Below are 22,560 nucleotides of genomic sequence, written 5' to 3' on the forward strand. Positions count from 1 at the left end.
TCATGGGCATTCTTCTGATTAGTTGGTGGTGAGGTAATTAGGAGTCAGCATTACCAGCCTCTGGTTCCAACCCATCTGGGGTCTATGTGCTTGTGGTCAGTATGCAGTTAACTTCTTCCACCTGGTGGGGGTTTCAGTATCTGCAGAACAGCTCAAAGAACCTGGCTCAAAATATTATCTATAGCCCTAGAGGAGGAACTAAATGTCCTTGCCTTTGTTTAATGGCTAAACTATTATTATTTTTGTCTTGCTTGTCTGTTTTCCTTTGTTTCTGCATTTTCTCACTTCTCTGGTTACATTTACTCTTTGGAACTTGGGGAAGGCCTAGGAGGCTGAAGTTTTCCTTCAGGTAGAGGACAGGGGAGGGGGTAGGGTCTGTTCTGGGAAGGCCCCATAGGGTCCTGCTCAGTTACAGTGAGGGATGGGTGGCATCAGGAGTGAAGATAGGGATCTGGAGAACTTGTTGCAGAGATCAGCCGAGGGCAAAGAAGCCAGAGCAGAGAAGCTGGGTCAAGTAGAGCATTTTCTGTCTATGGAATGGATCATATAGGAAACAACAGAGGAAGAAGACCGGAGCTAGCTGACTTAGAGAAATCCCATCGCTGGAGTTGTTGGTCAATGGGGGCTCCTTGGTGCTACCTGATTTGGGGCTGTGGGGCTTAACTCCAAGGGAAGTCAACCTCCCAACACAGACCTTCCAGTGTGCCTGGCTCTGCAGAGCCCCTGCCTGGAGAAGCTGCTGCCATCAGGCTGGCAGTGGTGGCAGCTCCCTAGTATAGAGGTTTTGAGGAGAGAGCCACGGGCTGGAGCAGCAGAGCCCTGGCTGCCCTGTACCTGACCACACAGCTCTGTCAAGCACCAGCAAAGTGAGGGCCCAAGCCTGGGGGAGGCCAGGGGTCCCCCTGACTCGTACTGCGTACACCAGCCAGGACACTCACTCCAGTGGCTCACTCCAGCCTCCAAGCTGCCCAGGATGACCAACCGAGGGGGATGGCAGGGAAGGGGGCCCTCTGCAACCCTCTCTGGGATTGGGCCTTCCACCCATTTGTTCCATGTCCTGGCCAGGCAAATAATGCCACCCCTTTCATCCTCCATCTCTTCCAGAATGGCAGCAAAGACACCTCTCTGGACATGCTGGGCACAGATATCTGGGCTGCCAACACCTTTGATTCCTTCAGGTGAGCTCCTCTTCCTCTTGTTGTGGTGCGTGGCTCCGGCTGGGACCCCAGCTTACTGGTCCTTATGCCCTGAGGGGCCTTTGGGGATTGAGTTATTGTTGAGAGTTCATTGATCAAGAAGTGGGGAGAAAGACAGGAGGGTGAAATAGAAAGGATGAGGCCGGAGGAAGGAGGTCAGAGAGAGAAGGAAGGAAAATGGTGGTGGGGGGACAGCACGTGGCTGTGTTAGAGCTGAGGATGGACAGCTGTGGCTGCACACCCCACCCCTCCCACCAGAGGTTATGGAAGGCGGGGGCTGGGGGGTGCGGAGAGGGGTCCAGAGAAAAGGAAGAACTGTCAGTGCTTCAGGCTCTAGAAGGTTCCTGACGGGCCAAGTTGGAAGGGCGGGTATTGGCCAGGCTTTCTCAGGATGTGGGGATGGTGCCCCTGAAGGGTTTGCTGATGGGCTCTCCTGTCATGGTGTCCACTTCTTTGGAGAGTGATGACCTCAGACCATGGATGGTGGTGGCCCTTTAGCTCAGCTCTGCCCCGGCCCTGGAGCTGGCCAACTCTGGCTGTGCTCCAGGCTCACCCTGGCTCTGGCTCAGGCTTGCCCAGCATGGAAGTGCCGTGGGTCTCCCGAGACTAGTACTTGGGGGACCTGGCCTCCTGCTTCCCCGACTGACACACTCTCCCCAGGCTTTCCAGTGTTTCAGGCGGACCACTGTAGAGCGAGCATCAGGCCCACACTTGTGTTTTATAGGCATCTGTTGTCATACAGCAGGGTTGAAGAGAGGGGAAGGCTACCAGGCAAGCACTTGCCCTGTTGTCTGTGAGCGCAGAGCCGACATTTCAGGCTCCATTCTGAGTGAGGGTCCCTGCCTGACCCCTGCCTGTGGCCAGTAGGCACTCCTTCTTCCTGCCCACCTCTTTCTGAGATGCCCTGCCTGGGGTGTGCCGGGGTGTCTCTTCCCCATCAGTAACTGGGCTTGTCACATTTCTCACCCTCCCTCGCCCTCTAGTGGTGCCACCTGGGACCTGCAGCCTGAAAAGCTGGACTTCACCCAGTTCCACCGGAAGCTCCGACACACGCCCAAGCAGCCCCTGCCACACATCGACCGTGAAGGGTAAGGGGCAGTGGGGAACTCCCACATAGGGGCTGGTGAGGTGAGGGACAGCTGTGGCTATACCGGGGCAGAGGGGGGCCTTTCCTTGGGCAGGCTGATGTCCAGAGGCTCAGTGGCTCAGATCTGCAGGTTCACGGGCCTCTCTCCAGAATCCCTCCACCCTTCACTGCCCAGCCCCCTCCAGCCACACTGCCTGCTCCCCTTCCTGACCACTCACAGTGGCCCTGCTTGCCAACAGTCTAGAGCAGTGGGTCTCGCCTTGATAAGAAGAGGGATCACTGGGTCCACCCGCAGAGTCTCTGATTCAGGAGGTCTGGGGTGGGGCCTGAGAATTGGCATTTTTCACAAGTTCTCAGGAACTGCTGATGCTGCTGGTCCAGGGGTCCCACTTTAAGAACCACCGGGGGGCTTCCCTGGTGGCGCAGTGGTTGAGCGTCCGCCTGCCGATGCAGGGGACACGGGTTCGTGCCCCGGTCCGGGAAGATCCCACATGCCACGGGGCGGCTGGGCCCGTGAGCCATGGCCGCTGAGCCTGCGCGTCCGGAGCCTGTGCTCCGCAACGGGAGAGGCCACAGCAGTGAGAGGCCCGCGTACCGCAAAAAAAAAAAAAAAGCCACTGGGGTAGTGGTTGCTTTTACTCGGTCGTCTCACTCTTTCCTTAGTTCGTGCATCAGTGTTTACTTTCCCTTTTAGAGATGGTGTCAGGGCCTGGGCTGACCTCCGGACAGGAATGTGACTCCAGCCACACACAGGGGTGTGAGACAGATGATTTCTTTTCTTCCTTCCTTCCTTTCTTCCTCCCTCCCTCCCTCCCTTCCTTCCTTTTAAGATAATTTTTACTGAGGTAGAATTCACATAACGTAAAATGAACCATTTTAAGGTGCTCAACTCTGTGCCATTTCGTACATTTATAATGTTGCATAACCACCACATCTGTCTAGTTCCCAAACACTTTCAACGCCCCAGGATAAAACCCATACCCATGAAGCAGTTATTCCCATCTCCCCACACGCCTACCCCTGGCAACCACCAATTTGCTTTCTGTTTCTATGAATTTATCTATTCTGGAGATATCTATCTATACCTATCTACCTATCTCTATATAGATATATAGGTATAGATATCTGGAGGTATATATACATGTATGGAACTATATATATATATATGGAATCATATGTGGTCTTCGTGTTGGGCCTCTTTCACTCGGCATAATATTTTTGAGGCTTATCCACGCTGTAGCTTATATCAGGACTTCAACCCTTTTCACAATAACATTCCATTGTTTATCCATCTGTCTGCTGATGGACATTTGCGTTGTTCCCATCCTTTGGCTACCGTGAATAATGCTATTATGGACATTCATGTATAAGTATTTGTTTGAGTCTCTGTTTTCAATTCTTTCGGGGTCTTTGACTGGGAGTGGAGTTGTTGGGTCACATGGCTAATTTCTGACACCAGTTCTGATGTGTGTGTATTTTTTTCCCCAAATCCACAAGCAATTCTTCCACACTAGCTGGGTGTCCTGTAATTCAATTCAATTCTGACACTGTCTCCCTGGATACAGCACCGGATACCAGTAGAAGTCCAGGTTGCTACTTGTGCTTCTGATCAACTGGCTATAAATCAGAGGTTCCCACAACCTCTCCTGGAGTTTGATTATTTGCCTGAAAAGCTCACAGAGGTCAGGAAAATATTTTACTTACTTGATTACAGTTTATCATGTAAGGATGTAACTCAGGAACAGCCAGATGGAAGAGGTGCATAGGACACAGTATGGGGAAAGAGGTGCAGAACTTCCATGCTCTCTCTGGGTGCACCATTCGCCCTGAATCTCCACGTGTTCACCAGCCCAGAAGCTCGCCAAACCCCGTCCTTCTGGGTTTTTAGACACGCCTCACTACACAGGCAGAATTGATGAAATCATTGGTTACTGTTGATTGATTCAATCTCCAGCCCCTCTCCCCTCCCTGGAAATCTGAGGTTGGGGATAAAAGTTCATACCCTTCTACCACAGGGTTGGTTCCCCGGGCAACCAGCTCTGATCCTCAGGTGACCTAGGGACTTTCCAAATTTCACCTCATTAACATAACAAAAGACACCTTGATTACTCCCCGCTTAGGTAATTCCAAAGATTTTAGGAGCTCTTTGCCAAGACTGGAGGTGAATCAGATACATCTTATTATAAATCACAACATCACACATGGCAATTCTATGTGTTGACTTTATGAGGAGCAGCTAAACTATTTTCCACAGCAGCTGAATGTTTTACATTCCCAACAGCAATACACAGGGGATCCGATTTTTCCACATCCTCGCCAGCACTCGCTATTTTCCATTCTTTTCTTTTAATTATACTCATGGCTTTTATTTTTCCTTCCAGTCCTTCCCTGCCCACCCTTGTCTCCCTGTCACTTCAAGCTAAAATGTAGCTGATATTATGGGCTACATTCCTGCATCTCACCTGTCCCGCTGCTAACTCTGCCCACCCCACTCACACCCAGTGGTCACCCTCCTCTTGTCAGCAGTGGTTTTACTGCAGTGTAAGCGTGACAACCTGGGAGGGAGATGCTCGCATCCTTATTTCAGAGATGAGAGAAACGAAGCTCAGAGAGGCACAGTACCTGCCCAAGGGGCAGACCTGTGATTTGAGCCCTTCTGACGCCATCCAGCGCTCAGGCTCAAGGATACAAGAGTATCCTTGACTTGGCTTAATCCCCTTAAAATTTTATGTAAAACTATGTGCACGTGTATATTTTGGGGGGCAGGGGCCCATCACTCACATCAGACTTTCCCAGGGGACCCCATCTTCTCCCCATACCTCCTTTTTCCACTGTCCTGCCCCTGTGAGGGTTCTGTCCAAACTCTTGGGATGTTTTTCTCGAGTAGAGAGAGGAGTTGCCCTTGAACATGGAGGCATCCTGTTAGGAGGAGATAGTGCAAAGCAGAGTCGCAGTCACGGGGCTCCCTTGGCCCTGCCTCACGCCCGTCCACCCGCTCACCGTGCCCTCAACCCTCTCACTCAGCAGCTCTGGGGCCATTTTCCCCCTGAGCTGCTTGGCTGCGCAGGGCTGTGCCCTCCACACTTCTGAGTGTAGGAAAGCTGACCTTTGCTCAGCAGGTCAAGTTCAGGAGCTGCTTTTCTGCAGAAGCGATGCTCCCCATCTGCCCTGTGGTGGGAGCCAGTTGGAGCTTGCTGTGTGCCATGGGAAAGGGGTGCACTTCGGAAGCCCAGTCACCAGTCCTGCTGGGTCCCCCAATGGTGAGGAACACACACACACACACACACACACACATACACACACACACACACACACACACACACACTGTATACAATACGGTCCCAGAATAATGCCCAGAAGCATTATTTCTATTCACTCTACTGTTAAAAAGAGACATGAACCCATTCACGATTGAGACTATGCATGCACGTTCAGAGAGTACACGGTATAACATAAGGGCCAGGTGTGCAGTTACATAAAGTGAACGCGGGGAGCAGGGGTAGAGAAGTGAGCACCGTGGGGGGATGAACTGTCTGCGGAAGCCTTCTGGAGAGAGGTGGCATTTCCCTGGGAAGCGCCTATCTCTCCTTTGTCCCCTGGGGGCACATGGATGGCAAAACCAGTGGGGAAACTGAGGCCCAAAGGACAGAAGTGATGACAATGCCTCATGGACCGAAGGTGTCCGTTGGGGAGTGAGTGATGGTCAGGCTTTCCAAAGGCGTCTGCACCAGTTCACACAAATTAACGTCCTAACAGAACACAGTGTGGCAGTAGCGACAAATGACTATCCAGGGAAGGAAAGGCTCCCCTTGTGCTGAGGGCCTTTGCTCCTTCCGGAGCCAGAGGAACTGGCCACACTGCTCACCACCAGCCTCACTCACTCAGAGGAGCCGGCCAGATTTGCTGACAGTGCCCCGGGGTCTCCTATAGACGCCTGGCTCTCTGACCAGATCCCATCTCTCCTGGGATCCTGGGGAGTTTGGGTGCAGCGTCCTGTAGCCACTTTGTCGCTAAGCCAAGAAGTGTGTCACCCTTGGAGCCCGGCCTTTCTGGGGATGGACTCCACACGCCCAGCCACAGCAGCAGCTCTTGGAAGTAGGGTACCACTCGGTTGCCAAGGCTTCCCGCAGCCCGTGTTTCCACGGAGGGACAGAAATCAGTGGAGGTTGTTACCTTGGAAACCCTGTTGGCAGCAGTGACTCAGCTGGTCTGTAGCAACCTTCTGCCCTTGGAACCTGCCTGCCGTCCCTCCAGGGAGTTCTGAGCCCCCGACAGGGTGGGCCTAGGGGGACAGTAGCCCTCCTTGCCGACCCCAGGGGCTGATGAGGTGAGACTGAAAGGCTGTGCCATGATGTATTAGGCTGGTGCCCGAGGGTGGTTGGAGCCAGAGGTGTGTTACATGTTCACATGACCTGGGGGAGGGGTGTCAGCCCCAGAGTCCCCAGTTCCCTCCCCGCCACTGCCCCGGCACGCAGGGAACACAGATGTCTGTGAGCCGGTGGTGTCTTCACGGGCCAGCCTGTCTCTACCAGGCAGACTTGTTAGTTGAAAGGCAGCTGGATGTTTCCAGACCTCTCTCCACCTCCTCTGCAGCCCTGCACACCACCACCAGGCTGGAGGCTGAAGAGGCAAGAAGTCCCCTTACACCCCTCCCACCCCATCTCCACCGGCCAGAACCCAAGCTGTGCTCCCAACCCTGGCCTTCCAGCGCCATCTTGCCCCTTGGCCCCCTCCCCCCACCCCTCTGCAGCCGCAAGAACCCTGCCCTCCTTGCTGGCAACACCCTTGCGCTTAGCCCCAGGCCTTTGCCCTCTGCCTGGGACGCTCTGCAAGATTCTCTGCTGGACCATCGCACGTCCCACCTCCCCCCGCTCCGCCCCAGGTTATTCTAGATGCTGCTCCTCTGGGAGGAGCTGCTCCGCGTCCCACCTCCCCACCCCGCCTCCGCGTCCTCGCTTGCCACCGAGCACTACCACCGCGCTGTGACACGGAGGGCCCAGACCAAGCCGGAGCCCCCAGGGACACAAGCGTGTGTTGAACGGGGCATAGATCCTATCCCCCACCCCTTCCCCCAAGCTGTGCTGGGTTTTGTAGCCACCCCGTTTCTCTTCCTTGGAGTTTCAGGGTGCCTTCTGTGCACGGGACTTTCGTAGCACTTATCTCATGCTGCCCCCTACTGGTGCTCAGGTTCACTGCCCCGTAGATGGGCATAGGCTCCTCGGCTAAGAGCTGTGAGCTGTCTGAGGGCGGGGACCACGTGGGATTTATTTCCCACGACTCCAGGAAGACTTGACAGGTCCAAAAACACAAGAGAGGCTTGGCGGATATTTGATCAAATGAACTAATTACTCTGAAATTTGAGAGTTGCATTAACTCTGGAACTGGAACATGCTGCCACCAACCCATCAGGTAGCCCTCACCATACCTGATAATAATAATAACAATAATAATAACAATACATAATAGTAATAGTAACTGATACTTACCGTGCACTGTGCATACACCAATCCAGGTTCTAACCGCTTGCCTGTATTATCTAAAACTCACCACAGCTTAGGGAGGTGGGAGCTGTTATTCCTTCAACAGATGAGGAATCTAGAGGCCCAGAAAAACTGAGGCTGTGTTGGCTCTAGAATCTATGCTATTAATCAGTCACTGCACTGCTGCTCTGCCCCAATAACAATAACAACAATGACAGTAAATATAACTGTCCTAGTAGCACTAATATATTTACCTTATTATTTGTTTTGTTATAATTTTACTGAATTATTGCCTGTATTTACCATGATAATCTATTTTCTACATATACTTTTATTATAGCGTTTACTGTATGCTGGGCACAGGTCTAAGCACTTCAATACATTAACTAATTTAATCCTCCAACCACCTCGTGATGTTAGGCGCTAGTAATTATCCCCATTTTACAAATGAGGAAACTGAGTTACAGAGAGGGAAAGTGACTTGAGCAGGGTCACCCAGTTAGTAAGTGATGCCACTGGGGTTCCAAGCCCTGCAGTTCCAGAGTCTGCACCCTCAAAAATGTGGAAGATGTGGGCCTTTGCCAGTGAATTGGGGTCAGCACCTGTGGTCTGAAGGTGTGCCCGCCCACAGAGGACATGAAGACAAAGCATTGGCATCTGAGTGGGCTTGCTGGACTGGCAAAGTCAGGCCCGGGAGGGAGGAATCCCTGTTGGGGGCCTGTGTGCCCTTGAGAAAGTTGCTCGATCTCTCTGTTCATTTGCTTTCCCCTTGGTGTAACTGGGCAAAATGATGGGTTTTTCAGGATCTGTGATATGCTTTGGGGCGTTCATTGGCAAGGAGCTTAACTTCTTTGCCTGGAAAGGTCAAGGGGAACTCTGGTATCCTTCACCTCCCTAGGGGATGGATGCCTTGTTAGTGCCTCTGCCCCACCCCAGGTCCCACATTCCTGCCTGCACAGAGTCCTTTGTCCTCAAGGAAGGGCCTGTGTTGCAGGCCTGAGGGAGGAGAGCACTTCTCCAGGGCCATTTCCCCCAGGGGGGACAGGCTGATTCTTCGGCCTTGAGGGAGAGTAGGACCTGGTGTCTCCTGACCACCCCTGCTCTTCCTGCTTGCTGGGCCTGGACAGGATGCATGAATGAGCTGTCCTTTCAGTGTTGTTATGTTTTTTCTGGTCCAGGTGTGGAAAAGGGAAGCTGGAAGATGGGGATGGAATCAACCTGAATGACATCGAGAAGGTCCTCCCGGCCTGGCAGGTAGGTATAGGGGCAGAGTCTCCAACAGCACCCCTCCCCCTGCCCTCGGCCTGGTCAGGGCCTAAACTCTCCCACTGGCCCCTTGTTCCTGCAGGGTATAGCTGGATGTACTGCAGTGGTAGGTGGGCCAGGGTGGATACCTGCCTTGGTGCAAAGTGTCCCACTGTGATGTGTGTGTGGCAGCCTGTGCTCAGCTGTACCACAGGTGCTGGTGGCAGACCTGACGTGGATGAAATGGCCCATGCACTGGCAACTCAGCAAACTGGGAAGCTTTTGTCCCTTGACCTGAAACGTCTGAGGTGAGGCAACCTGCAGCGTGTTCCGGTGGGACTGGCAGGGCTGTCATGGTTTCAAATGTGGTCAGGGCTATTTTTAGGCCTTTGAAAAGTGGAGTTGTCCTGCCAGCCTCCAGGTGTCTGCTGTGCTTGCTGGTTTTGTCATTGATTGGACTCCTTTCCCTGAATCGGGCCGGGCTCCAGGACAAGAGGATTACTCAGCAAAGAGACAGCAAATCTAGGTCCCTAGATGCTTCTGGTGCTGGACTTTGGGCAGAAGCCGTAGGAGTGTAGCTGCTTCCGGGAATGAGGCTAGGCCTCCTGCAGAGGAGGGGAGCAGCAAACCCTCCTCCATGACCGATCCTGCCCCGCGTGACCTGCCACGCACTGCACTCACCACATCACGCGCTCCTCTCTCTTCCCGGTCTGTCTGGCTATGTCAGCTGCATCCATTCTTCTCTTCCAGCTCCCTGCAGGACTTACCCACTTTTTGGCTGAGTGTTTATGCCTTGGGCCTATTCATGGGAGGCAATAGAATGAACAGTCAAGGCCTCAGCAATCTGATTGGGATGTGACTTGGGCTGGGTTTTCCTTGTGTTTCTTCCACTTGGAGTTTATTGAGCTTCTTGCATCTGTAGGTTTACAGTGTAGGTTTATATCAAATTTGGAAAAATTTCAGCCATTATCTTCCTCACCTCCCCCAGAACCCACACTCTGCAATTCCAATTATATGCACGCTGTGCTTCTTCATATTTTCCCATGGTTCACCAAAGCTCTGCTTTTTTTTTAGTCTTTTTTTCTGTGTTTCATTTTGGATAGTTTCTATTGCTGTGTCTTCAAGTTCACTCATCTTTTCTTGCAGTGTCTAATCTACTATTAATCCTGTCCTGTATATTTTTCATTTCAGATATTATATTGTTCATCTCTAGAAGTTCAGTTATGGATTTTTTTTTTTTTTTGGTTATCTTCCATTTCTCTCCTCTTCATGCTCATGCTTTCTCCTACCTTCTTGAGCATATGGAATATTTTATAGTAGCTGTTGTAATGTCCTTCTCTACCAATTCTGTCATCCATGTCATTTCACAGTCTGTTTCTGTTAACTGATTTTTCTCTTGGGTATGGGTTGTGTTTTTCCTTGCATGCTTGGTAATTTTATATTAGATGCAAGATATTAGGAATTTTAGGGTGTTGGATATTATTATTATTAATTAAAATATTTGGAACTTTATTCCAGGACACAGTTAAGGTACTTCAAGAGTTTGATCCTTTCAAGGCTTGCTTTTTAAGCTTTGTTAGGTGGGAAGCCTTTAGAGCAAAGTTTGCTCTGCTACTGGGTCAATAGCCTTCTGAAGTTGCCACTCAGTGCTTTATGTCCTAGGAGGTATTTCCACCACGTCAGCTGGGAATACAAACTATTTCCAGCCGTGTGTGCTCTTAGGGGATTACTCCATCAGTTTGTTGCAGGTAGCTTTTCACCAGCCCTGGAAGTTTCCTCACATACATGCACAAATTGGCCAAAGACTCAAGGGGCTGCCATTTCTGGATTTCTCTCTGTGTGCAGCTCTCTCCTCTCTGCTACTCTGCCTTCCAAATTCTAGTGGCCTTGGACTCCCTGAATTTTGAACTCTGTCCCCTTAACTCATTGAGACCACCTGGCTCTCTTTGGACTCCTCCCTGCCTTGCAGACTGGAAACTCACCAGGCACCAGGCTGGGGCACATGTAGGGCTCACCTCATTATAAGGGAAAGTGTGATGACTTGATGGTGGAGAAACCTGTCAGGCTCCAACCTGACCAGGTGATCAGGGTTAACATCATTAGTGTGGGGTGAGTGGACACCTGATGTGCTGCACGGAGAAAGCCCAGCATCATTTCTGGGGTTTTCCTGCCAAGAAAGCACAGCCTGCCTCTGGTCCTGAGGAACCAAATGGAAAGGCCATCTTCTAAAACTGCTTGGACTTGAAAGACTGAGGAATCTCCCAGATTGAAGGGGATTGAAGACGCAGACAACTAAATGCAATATATGTTCCTTTTTGAGATCCTGGACCATAAAGAAATAGAGACCTTGTTGGACAGTGGGAGAATGTGAATTGGGGTCTGTGGCAGTAGTGTTTCTTGGCTAGAAGTGTCCTGATTTAGGGGGCTATATGATGGTTAGCTAGGTGAGTGTCCTTGTTGTTGAGAAACACACACTGGAATATTTGCGGGATATGTGGGCTCATGTCTGCAGCGTGTCCTCAGATGGTTTAGAAAAAGATGAATGATAATGAGTGTGTAGGTCCACAGAGGGAGAGAGAAACCTGAGTGAGGGGGATGGGGGTGGGGGGAGGGGCTCTTTGCACTGTTCTTGCAACTTTCGTATGCTTGAGAGAAAAATAATCAATAAGGTCTAGGCCGTGATGTGTAGGTCAAAGGCACAGAGTGTCGGCTAATGAAATACCCTCTGGCCTGGATCTGTACTAAGTTCTCACAGCTAATATAAAGGTAAAGTACTCAGCAATCGCTACTCTATCGCTCCATCCCTAAATGCCTACAGCATTCGCGATTGATAGAAAAAGTACGTTTGAGAGACACTGACCTAGGTGAGGAGCCCCCTGCCCTAGGAGAGGTGTTGACCCCTCCGTGGCCTTTGAGCCAGAAGCCTGGGGCATCCTGGCCGGAAAAGTTACAGGTGTGACCACATCTCCTGTTGGGTGACTGCCTCCCAGCTCCTTGGGGAGCACAACAGAGGCCCTTTCACTCCCGCTGGAAGGGAGAGGGAGCCAGGCCCTTACCTGGGGGAGGCAGCGGAGTGCAGGGGTTAAGGGCTTGGTGTCTGGACACCATGGCATCCTGGCCGTGCCACTGAGTAGCCAAGGGGTCGGGCGAGTTCCTTACCTTGCTCTGCCTCCTTCCTCCTGTGTGAAATAGGATAATAACGGTATCTACGTCCTAGGATTGTCTGGAAGATTGAGCACATGCGTTCACGTGAAGCACTGAAAACACTGCCTGGCACGTAGGAGGAGCTCCCTCTGCTGGTGGACGGGCTCTGGGGCTCCCCACTTTCTTAGGAGGTGGGGGAGGGAGCTATTTCCTATACCTCATCTCCACCTTGTGCATTTGTCCTGAGCGGCAACCCAAGGAGTGCAGAAAGATTGCATCAGAGGTCACGAGAGTCAAAGGATAGGCGTATGCCACAGACGTGCCAGTGACCTCCCTTCTGTGGGCCTTGGTTTACTCATCAGTAAAATGGCACAGTTGAACTAGATTAGAGGTTTGCAACCTGTAAAGCTCTGGGATTTTCCAGAGGCATCTCAGGGGTGCTCCTGGAGTGGGGAGTGGGGTGGCTGAAGAAGCAGGCTCGAGGGGACCCCCACGCAGGCTTGCCCAGAACAGCTCAGCCCGTGTCTCTAAACCAGTCTTCTACAAATGGTTTCATTTGAAGATATGGTTCCACTACTGAACAGATTTTGAAAATCATCTGACCAAGGTCCCGCTCAGGTTGCATATTCTAGGGTTTTCTCTCTCTCAGAAACGATCCATCAGCAAACATTCTTGGTCTCTAGGGACTGCGTGAGACATCAGCTCTTAGAGGTGCCGGGAGTGGAAACCTACACCTCTGGTCTCCATGCCCAGTCAGGATCCACACAGGGGACGGGCTTTGATACTCACACACACCAACACTTTGAACCAGCTTTGCCCTCAGAAAACTACCAACAGACAAGTCCCTGAGCAGATCTACAGCTTTCTGGGTCCTACCCTAGATCCACTGTATTAGTTATCTATTGCTGTGTAATAAGTTGCTCAAAATTTAGCAGCCTAAAACAATAAACATTTGTTATCACACCCCGTTTTTGAGGGTCAGGAATCTGGGAGCATCTTAGCCAGGTGGTTCTGGCTCAGAGTTTCTCACAAAGCTGTGATCAAGGTGTCATTTGGGGCTGCAGTCATCTGAAGGCTGGACCGGGGCTGGAGGACCCACTACCATGGTGGCTCCCTGCCATGACAGAGGGCAGGGGACTCGATTCTGCCCTGGCTGCTGGCAGAAGGCTTCATTCACATGAGCCTCTCCATAAGCCGCTTGAGTGTCACATCATGGCAGCTGGCTTCCGCCAAAAGGAGGGAGGAAGGAAGAGAGACAGATAGACAGACATAGACATATCATGGGTGAGAGAGTGGAGAGCTTCCAACACAGAAGTCCCAATCTTTTTTAACCTAATCTGGGAAGTGACATCCTCTCACCATGCCACAAGCTATATACGTTGATTGCACAGACCAACCCTGGTACAATGTAGAAGGAACTATACAAAGGTGTGAATACAGGGGGCCAGGTCATTGGGGGCCATCCTGGAGGCGGGTGACCACACCCACTGATTGTACCCAGGAATCTGTATTCGTTAAAGCACCACAGAATATCTGCAGTTTTATCCAAATTATCCACAAGAGTTGAAAAGTTGTAGTTGATCATGCTCAGGGCTTGACGTCTCTTTGGGGTGTTTGCATTTCATATGGTACCATTAGGACAAGGCCAACAGGCCTCCTGGTCCCAAAACATATATCTCTGGTGGTAGAATTTGAGGTCAGGGGAGAGAGCACGTCAGGGTGTTTGTTTTCTGAATTTTCCTAGTGTTCTAGACAGGGCTGGCTGGTTCCGTTGTTTGGCCTTGGGGCCTCAGGGTCAGCTAGCCTAGCTATTGGCATTTGGGGTGGGACAGATCTTAATTGTGTGGACCTGTCCAATACGTACAGGTATTTAACGTTCCCAGTTTCAACCACTGAGGAGAGTGGGGAGAGGACAGTCACGGTGACCACCAAAAACACCTCCCATTTCCAAATACATCTGGGAGACAGCATGCTCCCAGCTGAAGACTGCTGAATGGGAGGGAAGCCCCACCCATAGCGTGGGGACCCCAGCCCATCCACAGCAGTCAAGGGCCTGAGCAGAGATGAGTGGGCTTCCTAGGGACTGTCTTAGACAGAAGTCAGGCTTTGAGGAGAAGAAAGAAACCTAGAGCCTCCCCTCCCCTCCTGGAGGCAGGAAGGAACAAAAATAGGAGGACGCAGGGAGAAGGTTGGCCTGAAGCTCGTTGCCCACCTGCTCTCCACTTCTTTTACCCAGAAGAAGAGAGGCGGATATTTGTCTTAACGTTCAGTCCATCCTTCTGCCTATGAGTTTCTATCATCGTTTCCCAGCAGAACTTTGACATGAACCTGATTATGCCCTTGTTGGTGTGATAACCGGGGCGTATGTCTTTTTTTTTTTTTTTTAAACAAGACAGAATTTTTCAATCATCTGTGGTGTTCAGATACTATAGGCCATGGCATGATATTAAACAAACCCCCAAATCTCAGAGGCCTCACACGCAGGATATTATTTGTCACTTACTGAGATTTCTGCGGCGGGTCTAGCTACCCTCCAGGGCAGCTCCTTTCCAAAGCAGGGGCTCAAAGGTCCAGTTGGATTCCATTCTGTGGCCCTACCATCTCAACCCACAGTACCCAGGTGGCCCTGGCAGGGACAAAGAGAGAGCTGGAGAGTCATGATCTGGGTCTCAAATGCTTTGACCCAGAAGTATCATTTGTACTTAGCCCATTGGACAGAACTAGTCCCACGACCCCATCCAAGGGCAAAGGGACTGGCGGAGAAAGAGGCAGTCGGGTCAGCAAGGGTGCTTCTGCCCCGATTTCCTCTTTCCTTCACTTGTCCGCCTAACTCTTCTTCATGGACAGGGGCTTTGCACCAGCCTTTTAGAGAGAGAGAACTGCATGAGATACAGTTGCCAGGAGGGGCACAGTCTAGAAGAGAAATGAGACATGTGCTCTGATGCCAGTAGAGCAGAGCTGCAGCTATCAACGCCTGCGCGAACGCTGGTGCCTTGCCCAGGTCAGCGTCCCTGTAGAGGGAAGTCTGGTCCCCTCCCTGAATGCTCCATCTGCCTCTCCAGTGCCATGCAGTGTCTGCAGCCTGGGGCTTGAAAGAACGTCTGCGTCAGGAGCCGAGGGCCCCTGTGGGCCTCCAACTTAATGCCTGTTGTAGATCTCTGGGAGCGCTAGCGTGTCTCTCACTGGGAGTCACACATGGGGCACATGTCACAGTGAGTGGTCCTCGGTGGGAGTGCCTCAGTCAGAGGTCAGCTGCTGATGCCTGGATGCCTGTCCACGGCCCCCTCCAGCCAAAGCCAAGGACTCGATCCCTGGTGGTCCCACCTGGTTGTATTTGCACAGTGGGCAATAAATCCAGGAACCCCACTGCTGGGACTCAGGCCCCTGGAGCCACCCAAGAACCTGAGGCAGCAGGGCAGACAGTAGGTACCCACATCCGCCAGGCACAGTTCTCCACCCATAAGAGGCGTTTAGTTGGTCAGTAAAGGCTGATGCTGGTGATGTTGACTGTCCCCAAGGTCTGCCTCCCTGTAGTGATAGTTGAGGGGGAAGAGCGAGTGAGCTGGGCTGGGTGACAGCCAGAAGCCAGATTTCAGCATCCCCAAACTCAGCAGCCTCAGGTGAGCTGAAGCTAGCTTTGTTCCCCAAGAGCTCTGATTGGGAAGGGCAGCTGGAGTCCCTGAACGTGGTAACATGGATTCAGGAGGACATCCATCATGGTTTCAGGCGGTGAAGCCACAGGGCAGGGCAGAAGCTGACACCTACACAACTGGGCTTAGAATGGAATCCTGGGGGTCCCGCCTGCATTTTTGGCACCTCTGTTGTGAACCGTGGAAGGCCGTTGGCCAGCCTGCCGTATTGGCAGTGATGTGGACATTCCAGCCCCCATCATTTGTAATCCCGCTCCCAGGGTGGCCCCAGGGTCAGGTATGGCAGGTGCAGGGGGACGGATGGCTGCGCCGTGATCTGCTCCCACTAGAGGGCACCAGCGCGCCGCTCTGGAGACTCCGCAGTCACATTTGCAACGGGAGGTCCCTTGTCCCTAGCAGCCTAAGGTGTCCTTGCCTTGCTGGTGCTCAGCATGCGGATACGGTGCTTAACATTATCCCCAAAATGACGCAGGCCCTCCAGGCTCAGGCCTTCTCCCCAGAACAAGGGAGAAGATGAGGCAGTGAAGGAGGCAACCGCACAAGTGAAGGAAGTACCTGTTTGGTCCAGGTGTCCCCTGCCATGCACAGGCCTGACATTCCTCCAGGGACCGACCCCCCCACCTCCAATCCTCACACCCCTGGGAACACATGGCAGCTCCCAGGAGGGCACACCCATTAAGCCTCTATCAGCTGCCCAGACAAGAGGGTGCTCACGCACGGAGTGAGGCGTGCTGGTGGCCTTCCCCACACCAGACGGTTTCACCTGGGCCTGCAGGGGAGAGACCCGCCGGCGTGGGGCTTAGAGAATTACAGAGTGCTGGCTTCTGCCGTTGGAAGGACAGGGGCTGGCAGGCGGTGCTGAGGGGATTGATGGAGCCGCATAAACTTGACTGAGTTCAGTGCAAGACAAGGGAACCGAATCTGAATGGGTTCTGCTCTCCCCTTGCGCTCCCCTCTCCTCCCCTCTGGCCCAAGACCTCCAGCCTAGACACCACCCTGGGCTCCTTCCCCCTGAGGTGTGGTGACTTGAACAGTTTCTCCTCAGCGTCTCCTCAGGCCCCTGCAGAAATACTGCCTCTTTATTTCCACACAGGGCCCTGGATGCTTCTGCGTTTTAAACAAAAGGCCAGTTGAAAGACATTGTTGTTGAGTTATCTCATGTCTTGCCTAAGGCTTTCTGAAAGGACACATTTTGATCATTTTTCTTTGAATTCTCTGTCAGAAATGTTTCGCCTGCCGTCTTTTGTCTGACAGTGGGAACTGCATAACCCAACTTATTTTGTTTTCCTGTTAGGAAATTTTGAAACTAAATTCTGTGTCTGTCTGCAGTTAATTATGAGCTCACCCTGACCTGGTCAGGCCCGTTGCTCTGATCCTCTGGTGACTGACCTAGTTTAGTGCAGTACATAGTGTGTAGGCCACTGATGGGAGGTCGGCATGGCGCGCACACGGAACAAAGAACATGGCTAAGTCGAGTGGGATTTCTGGCCTCCTGGATGTGCCCAAGTACTCTCTTCACATGGGACCCAGAGTGAGGACAGGAGACCAGCTAAAGGAGGGTGACAGTGAGGCCTGGGGTTAAGCACCCCATTTACCCGCTTGGCCCCGAATAAAGACAGGGTGAGAAACACCCCACCCCACCCGCCAGGAATCTGAGGGACATGTGAGCTTTCAGAATGAAAATCACTTGAGTGCTCGGAGGAATAAAAACGGTGGCAGATGCGGGAGCAGCCTGGTTCCTCCAGCAGGTGGCGCTGTTGCAGTGTGGACTCAGGGTTGGTGGGAAGGGGCTGCCCCACACACTGGATTGAAGCCCTCCAGATGGGAAGGAGTGACTTTATCATTCCCTAGAGCTATACCAGCCCTGTGGCCAAGTCTTCTGGAACTTCCAGGATATGCTAACTCACAGGCATGAGGATTATTAAAATCATGTAAAAACTAAGTCCCCCTTCACAACCCCAGGTCTGCCCCCTTCCACAAATCCTCCTTCATGTCCCGTCTTGGTCCCATGGGGGGTCCGGTCTGACTTCATTGACTGAGCCCACCAGGATTGGCTGGGCATCTTTCTGTGGACCAGGCATTGTCTTAGTCATGATGGACTGAGTTTAAACGCAGGGGCCGCTGCCTTTTCAGTGAACCAGGACATGCAATTCTCCTAATGTCCCTGTAATGAGCATCTAGCAATGAATGACTGCAACGCAGTGCAAACACTGGCTAAGTGCCTTCCAGGCTGCAGGAACTGTGACGGTGCTTTCTTTTTCTTATCTTACTTATCCTCACATCGTCCCTGTGGAGGGTGTGCTGTTACTGATCTCCTTTTACAGACGATGCTGTCTCTGGTCAGATGTCACCCCCACTCCGTATTCTCCATTCCCACCCACCCCCACTTAATTTTTCTCCATAGTGATCATCACACGCATGCTTTATTTTTGTGCTCTGCCTCCTCCACTGGAATGTTACGTTCCATGCGGGCTCATATAGGTGCTCATTAAATATTAGGTGAGTGACTAAATGAGCCCTGACTTGCTCCTATCCCAGAGGGACTCACCCCCAGCACCCCACAGTCCTTCGCAGGGGCTCACGTAAATCGCGTACCGTCTGAGCTACGTGTCCGCACGTATCATCTCTGAATTCTCGTAACTGCCCTGTAGAGTATAGGTACTACTATTATCGTCATCTTGCAGACAAAAAAACCGAGATCAAATACCTGCCCCAAATCACATGGTTTACAAATGGGGGAGTGGGATTGGAATTCAGGCAGCCTGGCGCTCCTTTGTAAGGAGTGACGGAGGAGGAAGAGGTGATGGAAAACCATTTTCTAATTCTAGGTGACTGTAGTCACGTACAGCAAGTTAGGGGTGAATGTCATTTCCTTAATAAGCAAGAACAAGAAAATGGACATCTTTCTTTTTTTTTTTTTCTCTACTGCTGTAGGCACTAAAAATGGAAAGAGAGGAGGAGGGGGTGGGGTGAGGGAGAGAGGAGCCCCTACTGACACCTTTGACAGAGGAAGAGATGTTTTTCCTTTTTTTTAATCGGAAAGGTTTCCAGGGGCCTCTCCCCAACCCCTGCCGACTCCAGATCCTGCCCTGGCTCTGAGCAGGGGTGCTCACCTAGGAGAGCCCCTCTGCTCTCTGGCCACCCTCCCACCCACCCGGTGCTTCCTCCCTCAGGATAAAAATAGGTGCCCATACAATAAAGGAGGAGACCAGGACTTCTTCGATCCATGGTTTCCTGTCTGAGACCACCAGGTAGCAAGGCATAGGCAGTGTGTGCTGTGAGGCCAGCCTATTTTTACTTTTGTTGTTTGGGAGTATTTTTACAAGAAATTATTATTTGGGGCATGAAGAGTTTTGTTGGGGACAGCTAGGAAAGTTCCTGGGAAGCGGGCGACTGGCTGAGTCTGGACCAGGTTCTCACAGTCTCGGGGTGCGGGCAGAATGCAGGGAGCGGGGACTGGAGGTGGCAAGTGCTTTCTGGCTCTAGGGCGTCCCGGAAACATCTGCCTCCTTTATAGGACAGCCTCAATTATCCGTAGCACAGTTAGGGTCTTAGACAGGGGTGGGCAAACTGTGGTCTGCAGACCAAGTCCCGCCCTCCAGCCTGTTTCTGCAAATAAAGTTTTATTGGCACATGGCCACGCCCATTCATTTGTTCACTGGCCGTGGTTGTGTTTGTGTTACGAAGCAGAGTCGAGTAGCTGCAATGTGGACCCTACCACCGTCGAAGCCTAAGTATATCCGATCTGGCCCTTTACAGGAAAAGATTGATAAACACTGATAAACAGAAAAAAAGCCCTGAGAGTTAAAACAGGTGACAAACAAGTTCATTCACTTGTCATCCGAGAGGCCTTCGGTTCTACACGCAGAACATCTTGGAGTTCATCCAAAATGATTCTCTTCCAGCTCCCATGTCTTCAGCTGTAACATGGGATCATATACGGGTTTGACTTTCATTGCAAGGCTTTGCTGAGGGTCACAATATAAACCAGGTCGTATAATGACCAAAAAACACTCTACAGGTGTGAAGTGGCCTTACTAAGTAGCTCAGTTACACCTGGAAGCAAGCGCAGAACTGGGGAGCTTGACAGACAAGACGGGAACCATCCACACGTCCCTCCTGTGATTTGGGGGCGGCAGTTGCGGGTGGAGGGATAGAGATTAGGTTGTGTTTCCCCAGCTCCTATGAAGACAGAGATCTCGAAGACTGTGTGCCCCGTAGACCTCGTGCGTCCTTACCTCTCCCTTGTCCAATCTCCCTGCTCTTTCACGGCCCTGTCAAGTTTCACCTGCTTGGTGAAATTGTCCTAGATGAATAGACCACCATCCCACCATCCCAGTCCTGAGGGCTTTCGTGGGCATTTGGAGGACTTCATTGTCGGCCAGTTTTGAGGTTCTCCTGTTGTTTCACAGAGAGAAAAGCAAAGGTATGGCATTAGGGCTGCAGAACTAAGCGAGCAGTGGTTCAGAAGAAATGGAGGGCACGGAGAATGGGGGAGTCCCGGAGTCCTGAAAGGACGTGTCCAACAGCAGAGAGAGCAGTCGGTGCGGGTGCTCGAGGCCTTGGAACCTGACCAAACAGGGACTCAACGTTCCTGAGCAGAGAAATGTATGATGGAAGGAGGATTTAGGAAGCCAAGGGCCAAATCCTAAGGCCTGACCAATCCTTGCGCTCTCTTCCTGGGACCTCTAAGGAATTCCTAAGATTGTACACATCTTCCCACAGTAGCCGAGGAAGGACGTTTCGTTGCTTCGTTAGGGACAGGCCAGGGTCCCTTAAAAAGAGGACCTTCCCCCAGTAGAGACGTCATCTGGTCCATGCCCTGCTTTGGGCCAGACCGTACCCAGAATCCTTTGCTGAGGGACAGAGGGCTTGATCAGTTGGATGGGGGAGGGTGGGGGAGTAGCAGGCCCAAGCAAGGCCAGACTGAAGATGGCCTCCCTCGTGACCTCTGCTGGGCCCAGGACATCTCACAGACAGCAAAAGCTGCTCTACCCACCCACCCCCAACCCCGGAATGACTTGGGCTTGGGAGGGGGAGGCCAGCAGAGGTACCAGGAGCCCAGGCTGAGAGCAGGCCCTATGCTGGCCTGCGGGGTGGCCCTGCCTACCATCGCTCAGAGGCAGGGCCACCCTCATGCACACACCCACCCCAGTGACCCAGTGGTCCTTCCAGGAGGGGCCCCAAAGCCCAGGGTGAGCGGGGTTACCCCACGTGCAGCCCCACCTTCTGTTCCTAGAGCAGTTTCCAGGGCTGGTGTAACACCCCAGCCGTCTCGGGAAGGTCCTGGTGACTTGGACCAGTCCCGGTTCAACAAGGTTGCACCCTGGTTCAGCACCTTCCTGCTCTGTCCTTGGGCGGTGGAAGGAGCAGCTGAGCGGGGGGAGGAGGAAGGTATCGCTGAGGGTGTGAAGCATCCATTATTCCTTTATTAGCCAGGGTGCCATTTCTGGTCTCGTTCTCCTTCCTGGCAGAGAAGCCCGGTTATTTTCGTTAACCCCAGCTCCTCTCGCTGGGAGCAGCCGCCGGCAGGGCAGAGGGGGCGGGGCGGACAGGGCTACGTGCTCTCCTGCAGGCGTTTGTGAATGGGCCCCGGCTCCCAGGCTGCCCCGACGGCAGGCGCCCCCCCGCAGGACGCGCTGACTCTTGCTGGCCGGCCGGCGTCTTTTCTAGCACTGCAGTGGCCAGGCAGGAGGAAGCTTTCTTCTGGCCCAAGAACAATACCAGGGTCAGCCTGGGGACCTCCCTCCTACACCCTCTTCCTTCCATTGTGAGCCGCTGCACAGTCCCAGGCCGCTTGGCTCTGCAAGCCAGGGGGGAGGGGGAACGGGCCCAGGAGAGATTAGCAATGTGTGTGACACCTCCAGCTGTCTGTCTCCACTTCCCAGGCTGGCCAGGATTCTGGAGGCGGCAGATGGACAGATAGACCAAGCAAGTGTGAGTGACCATTGGGCCCCTGAGCTTGCAAGGGGCTGCCGACAGGGTGAGGCCACTGACTGGATGGTACCATGCCCTGTCCCCTGCCCCCATGGAATCACAGCATGTCAGGGCTGGAAAAGGCCTGCCCAGACCTTCTGCCCATCACCACATTACACAGACAAATAGACCCAGAAAGGTAAAGGTTTTACCAGACTTCCTATTGCCCTGCTTAAAACTCCTTCAATGATTCCCCAGGCCTATGGGGAAAAATCACAGACTTTCCTTTAACCCCAGTGCCTGCCGGCCTCTCAGGCTTCTCTCCTGTGACCTCCCGCCTTGTGCTCTAGCCTTATGACTAGTTAGCGGGTCCTGATCCAGCAGCACCAGTCCCCTGCCTTAAATGGCCTTCCGGCTACATTCGCCTACCTGCCACTTACCTGTTCTTCAAAGACTCCTTGAAGGTCACCTTCTCTATGCAGCCCTCTCTAACAACCCACTTCCTTTTTTGCTTTTTCTGGGCTCCTCGAGCACTTAATATATCCCTAGAGAAGGGCTGCCCTCCACATCACTGGGATGCCCACGTGTCTCTCCCACACTTACATGCCTCTCCCCGGCACGACACACTCCAAATCCTGGGGTCTGAAAACCCTTGGGTTCTCAAAGTGTGTTCCTCAGACCAGCAGCCTCAGTATCACCCAGAAACTTGATAGAAATGCAGATTCTTAGACTCCCCTTCCCTCCTATTGAACCAGCAACTCTGGAGTTAGGGCCCAGCGATCTGCGTTTGAAGAAGTCCTCCGGGTGATTCTGGTGCCTGCTCAAGTTTGAGAGCCAGGCCT

General features: G+C 52.4%; 1 protein-coding gene across 7 annotated transcripts in view; it reads left to right on the plus strand.

Annotated features, from left to right (window-relative positions):
* The window catches only part of CTIF (cap binding complex dependent translation initiation factor), a 301,312-nt gene that overhangs the window by 107,413 nt on the left and 171,339 nt on the right, over positions 1 to 22,560 (plus strand). For all 7 annotated transcript variants that reach the window (XM_030867887.3, XM_030867891.3, XM_060310534.2 and 4 more), the window contains 3 exons: positions 1,105 to 1,178; positions 2,180 to 2,284; positions 8,942 to 9,017. In XM_030867887.3, coding sequence (XP_030723747.1) covers positions 1,105 to 1,178; positions 2,180 to 2,284; positions 8,942 to 9,017 — 255 coding nt within the window. The remainder of the gene's footprint in view (positions 1 to 1,104; positions 1,179 to 2,179; positions 2,285 to 8,941; positions 9,018 to 22,560) is intronic.

The sequence above is a fragment of the Globicephala melas genome, chromosome 13 (genome assembly GCF_963455315.2).
Source record: "Globicephala melas chromosome 13, mGloMel1.2, whole genome shotgun sequence".
Classification (NCBI taxonomy): Eukaryota; Metazoa; Chordata; class Mammalia; order Artiodactyla; family Delphinidae; genus Globicephala; species Globicephala melas.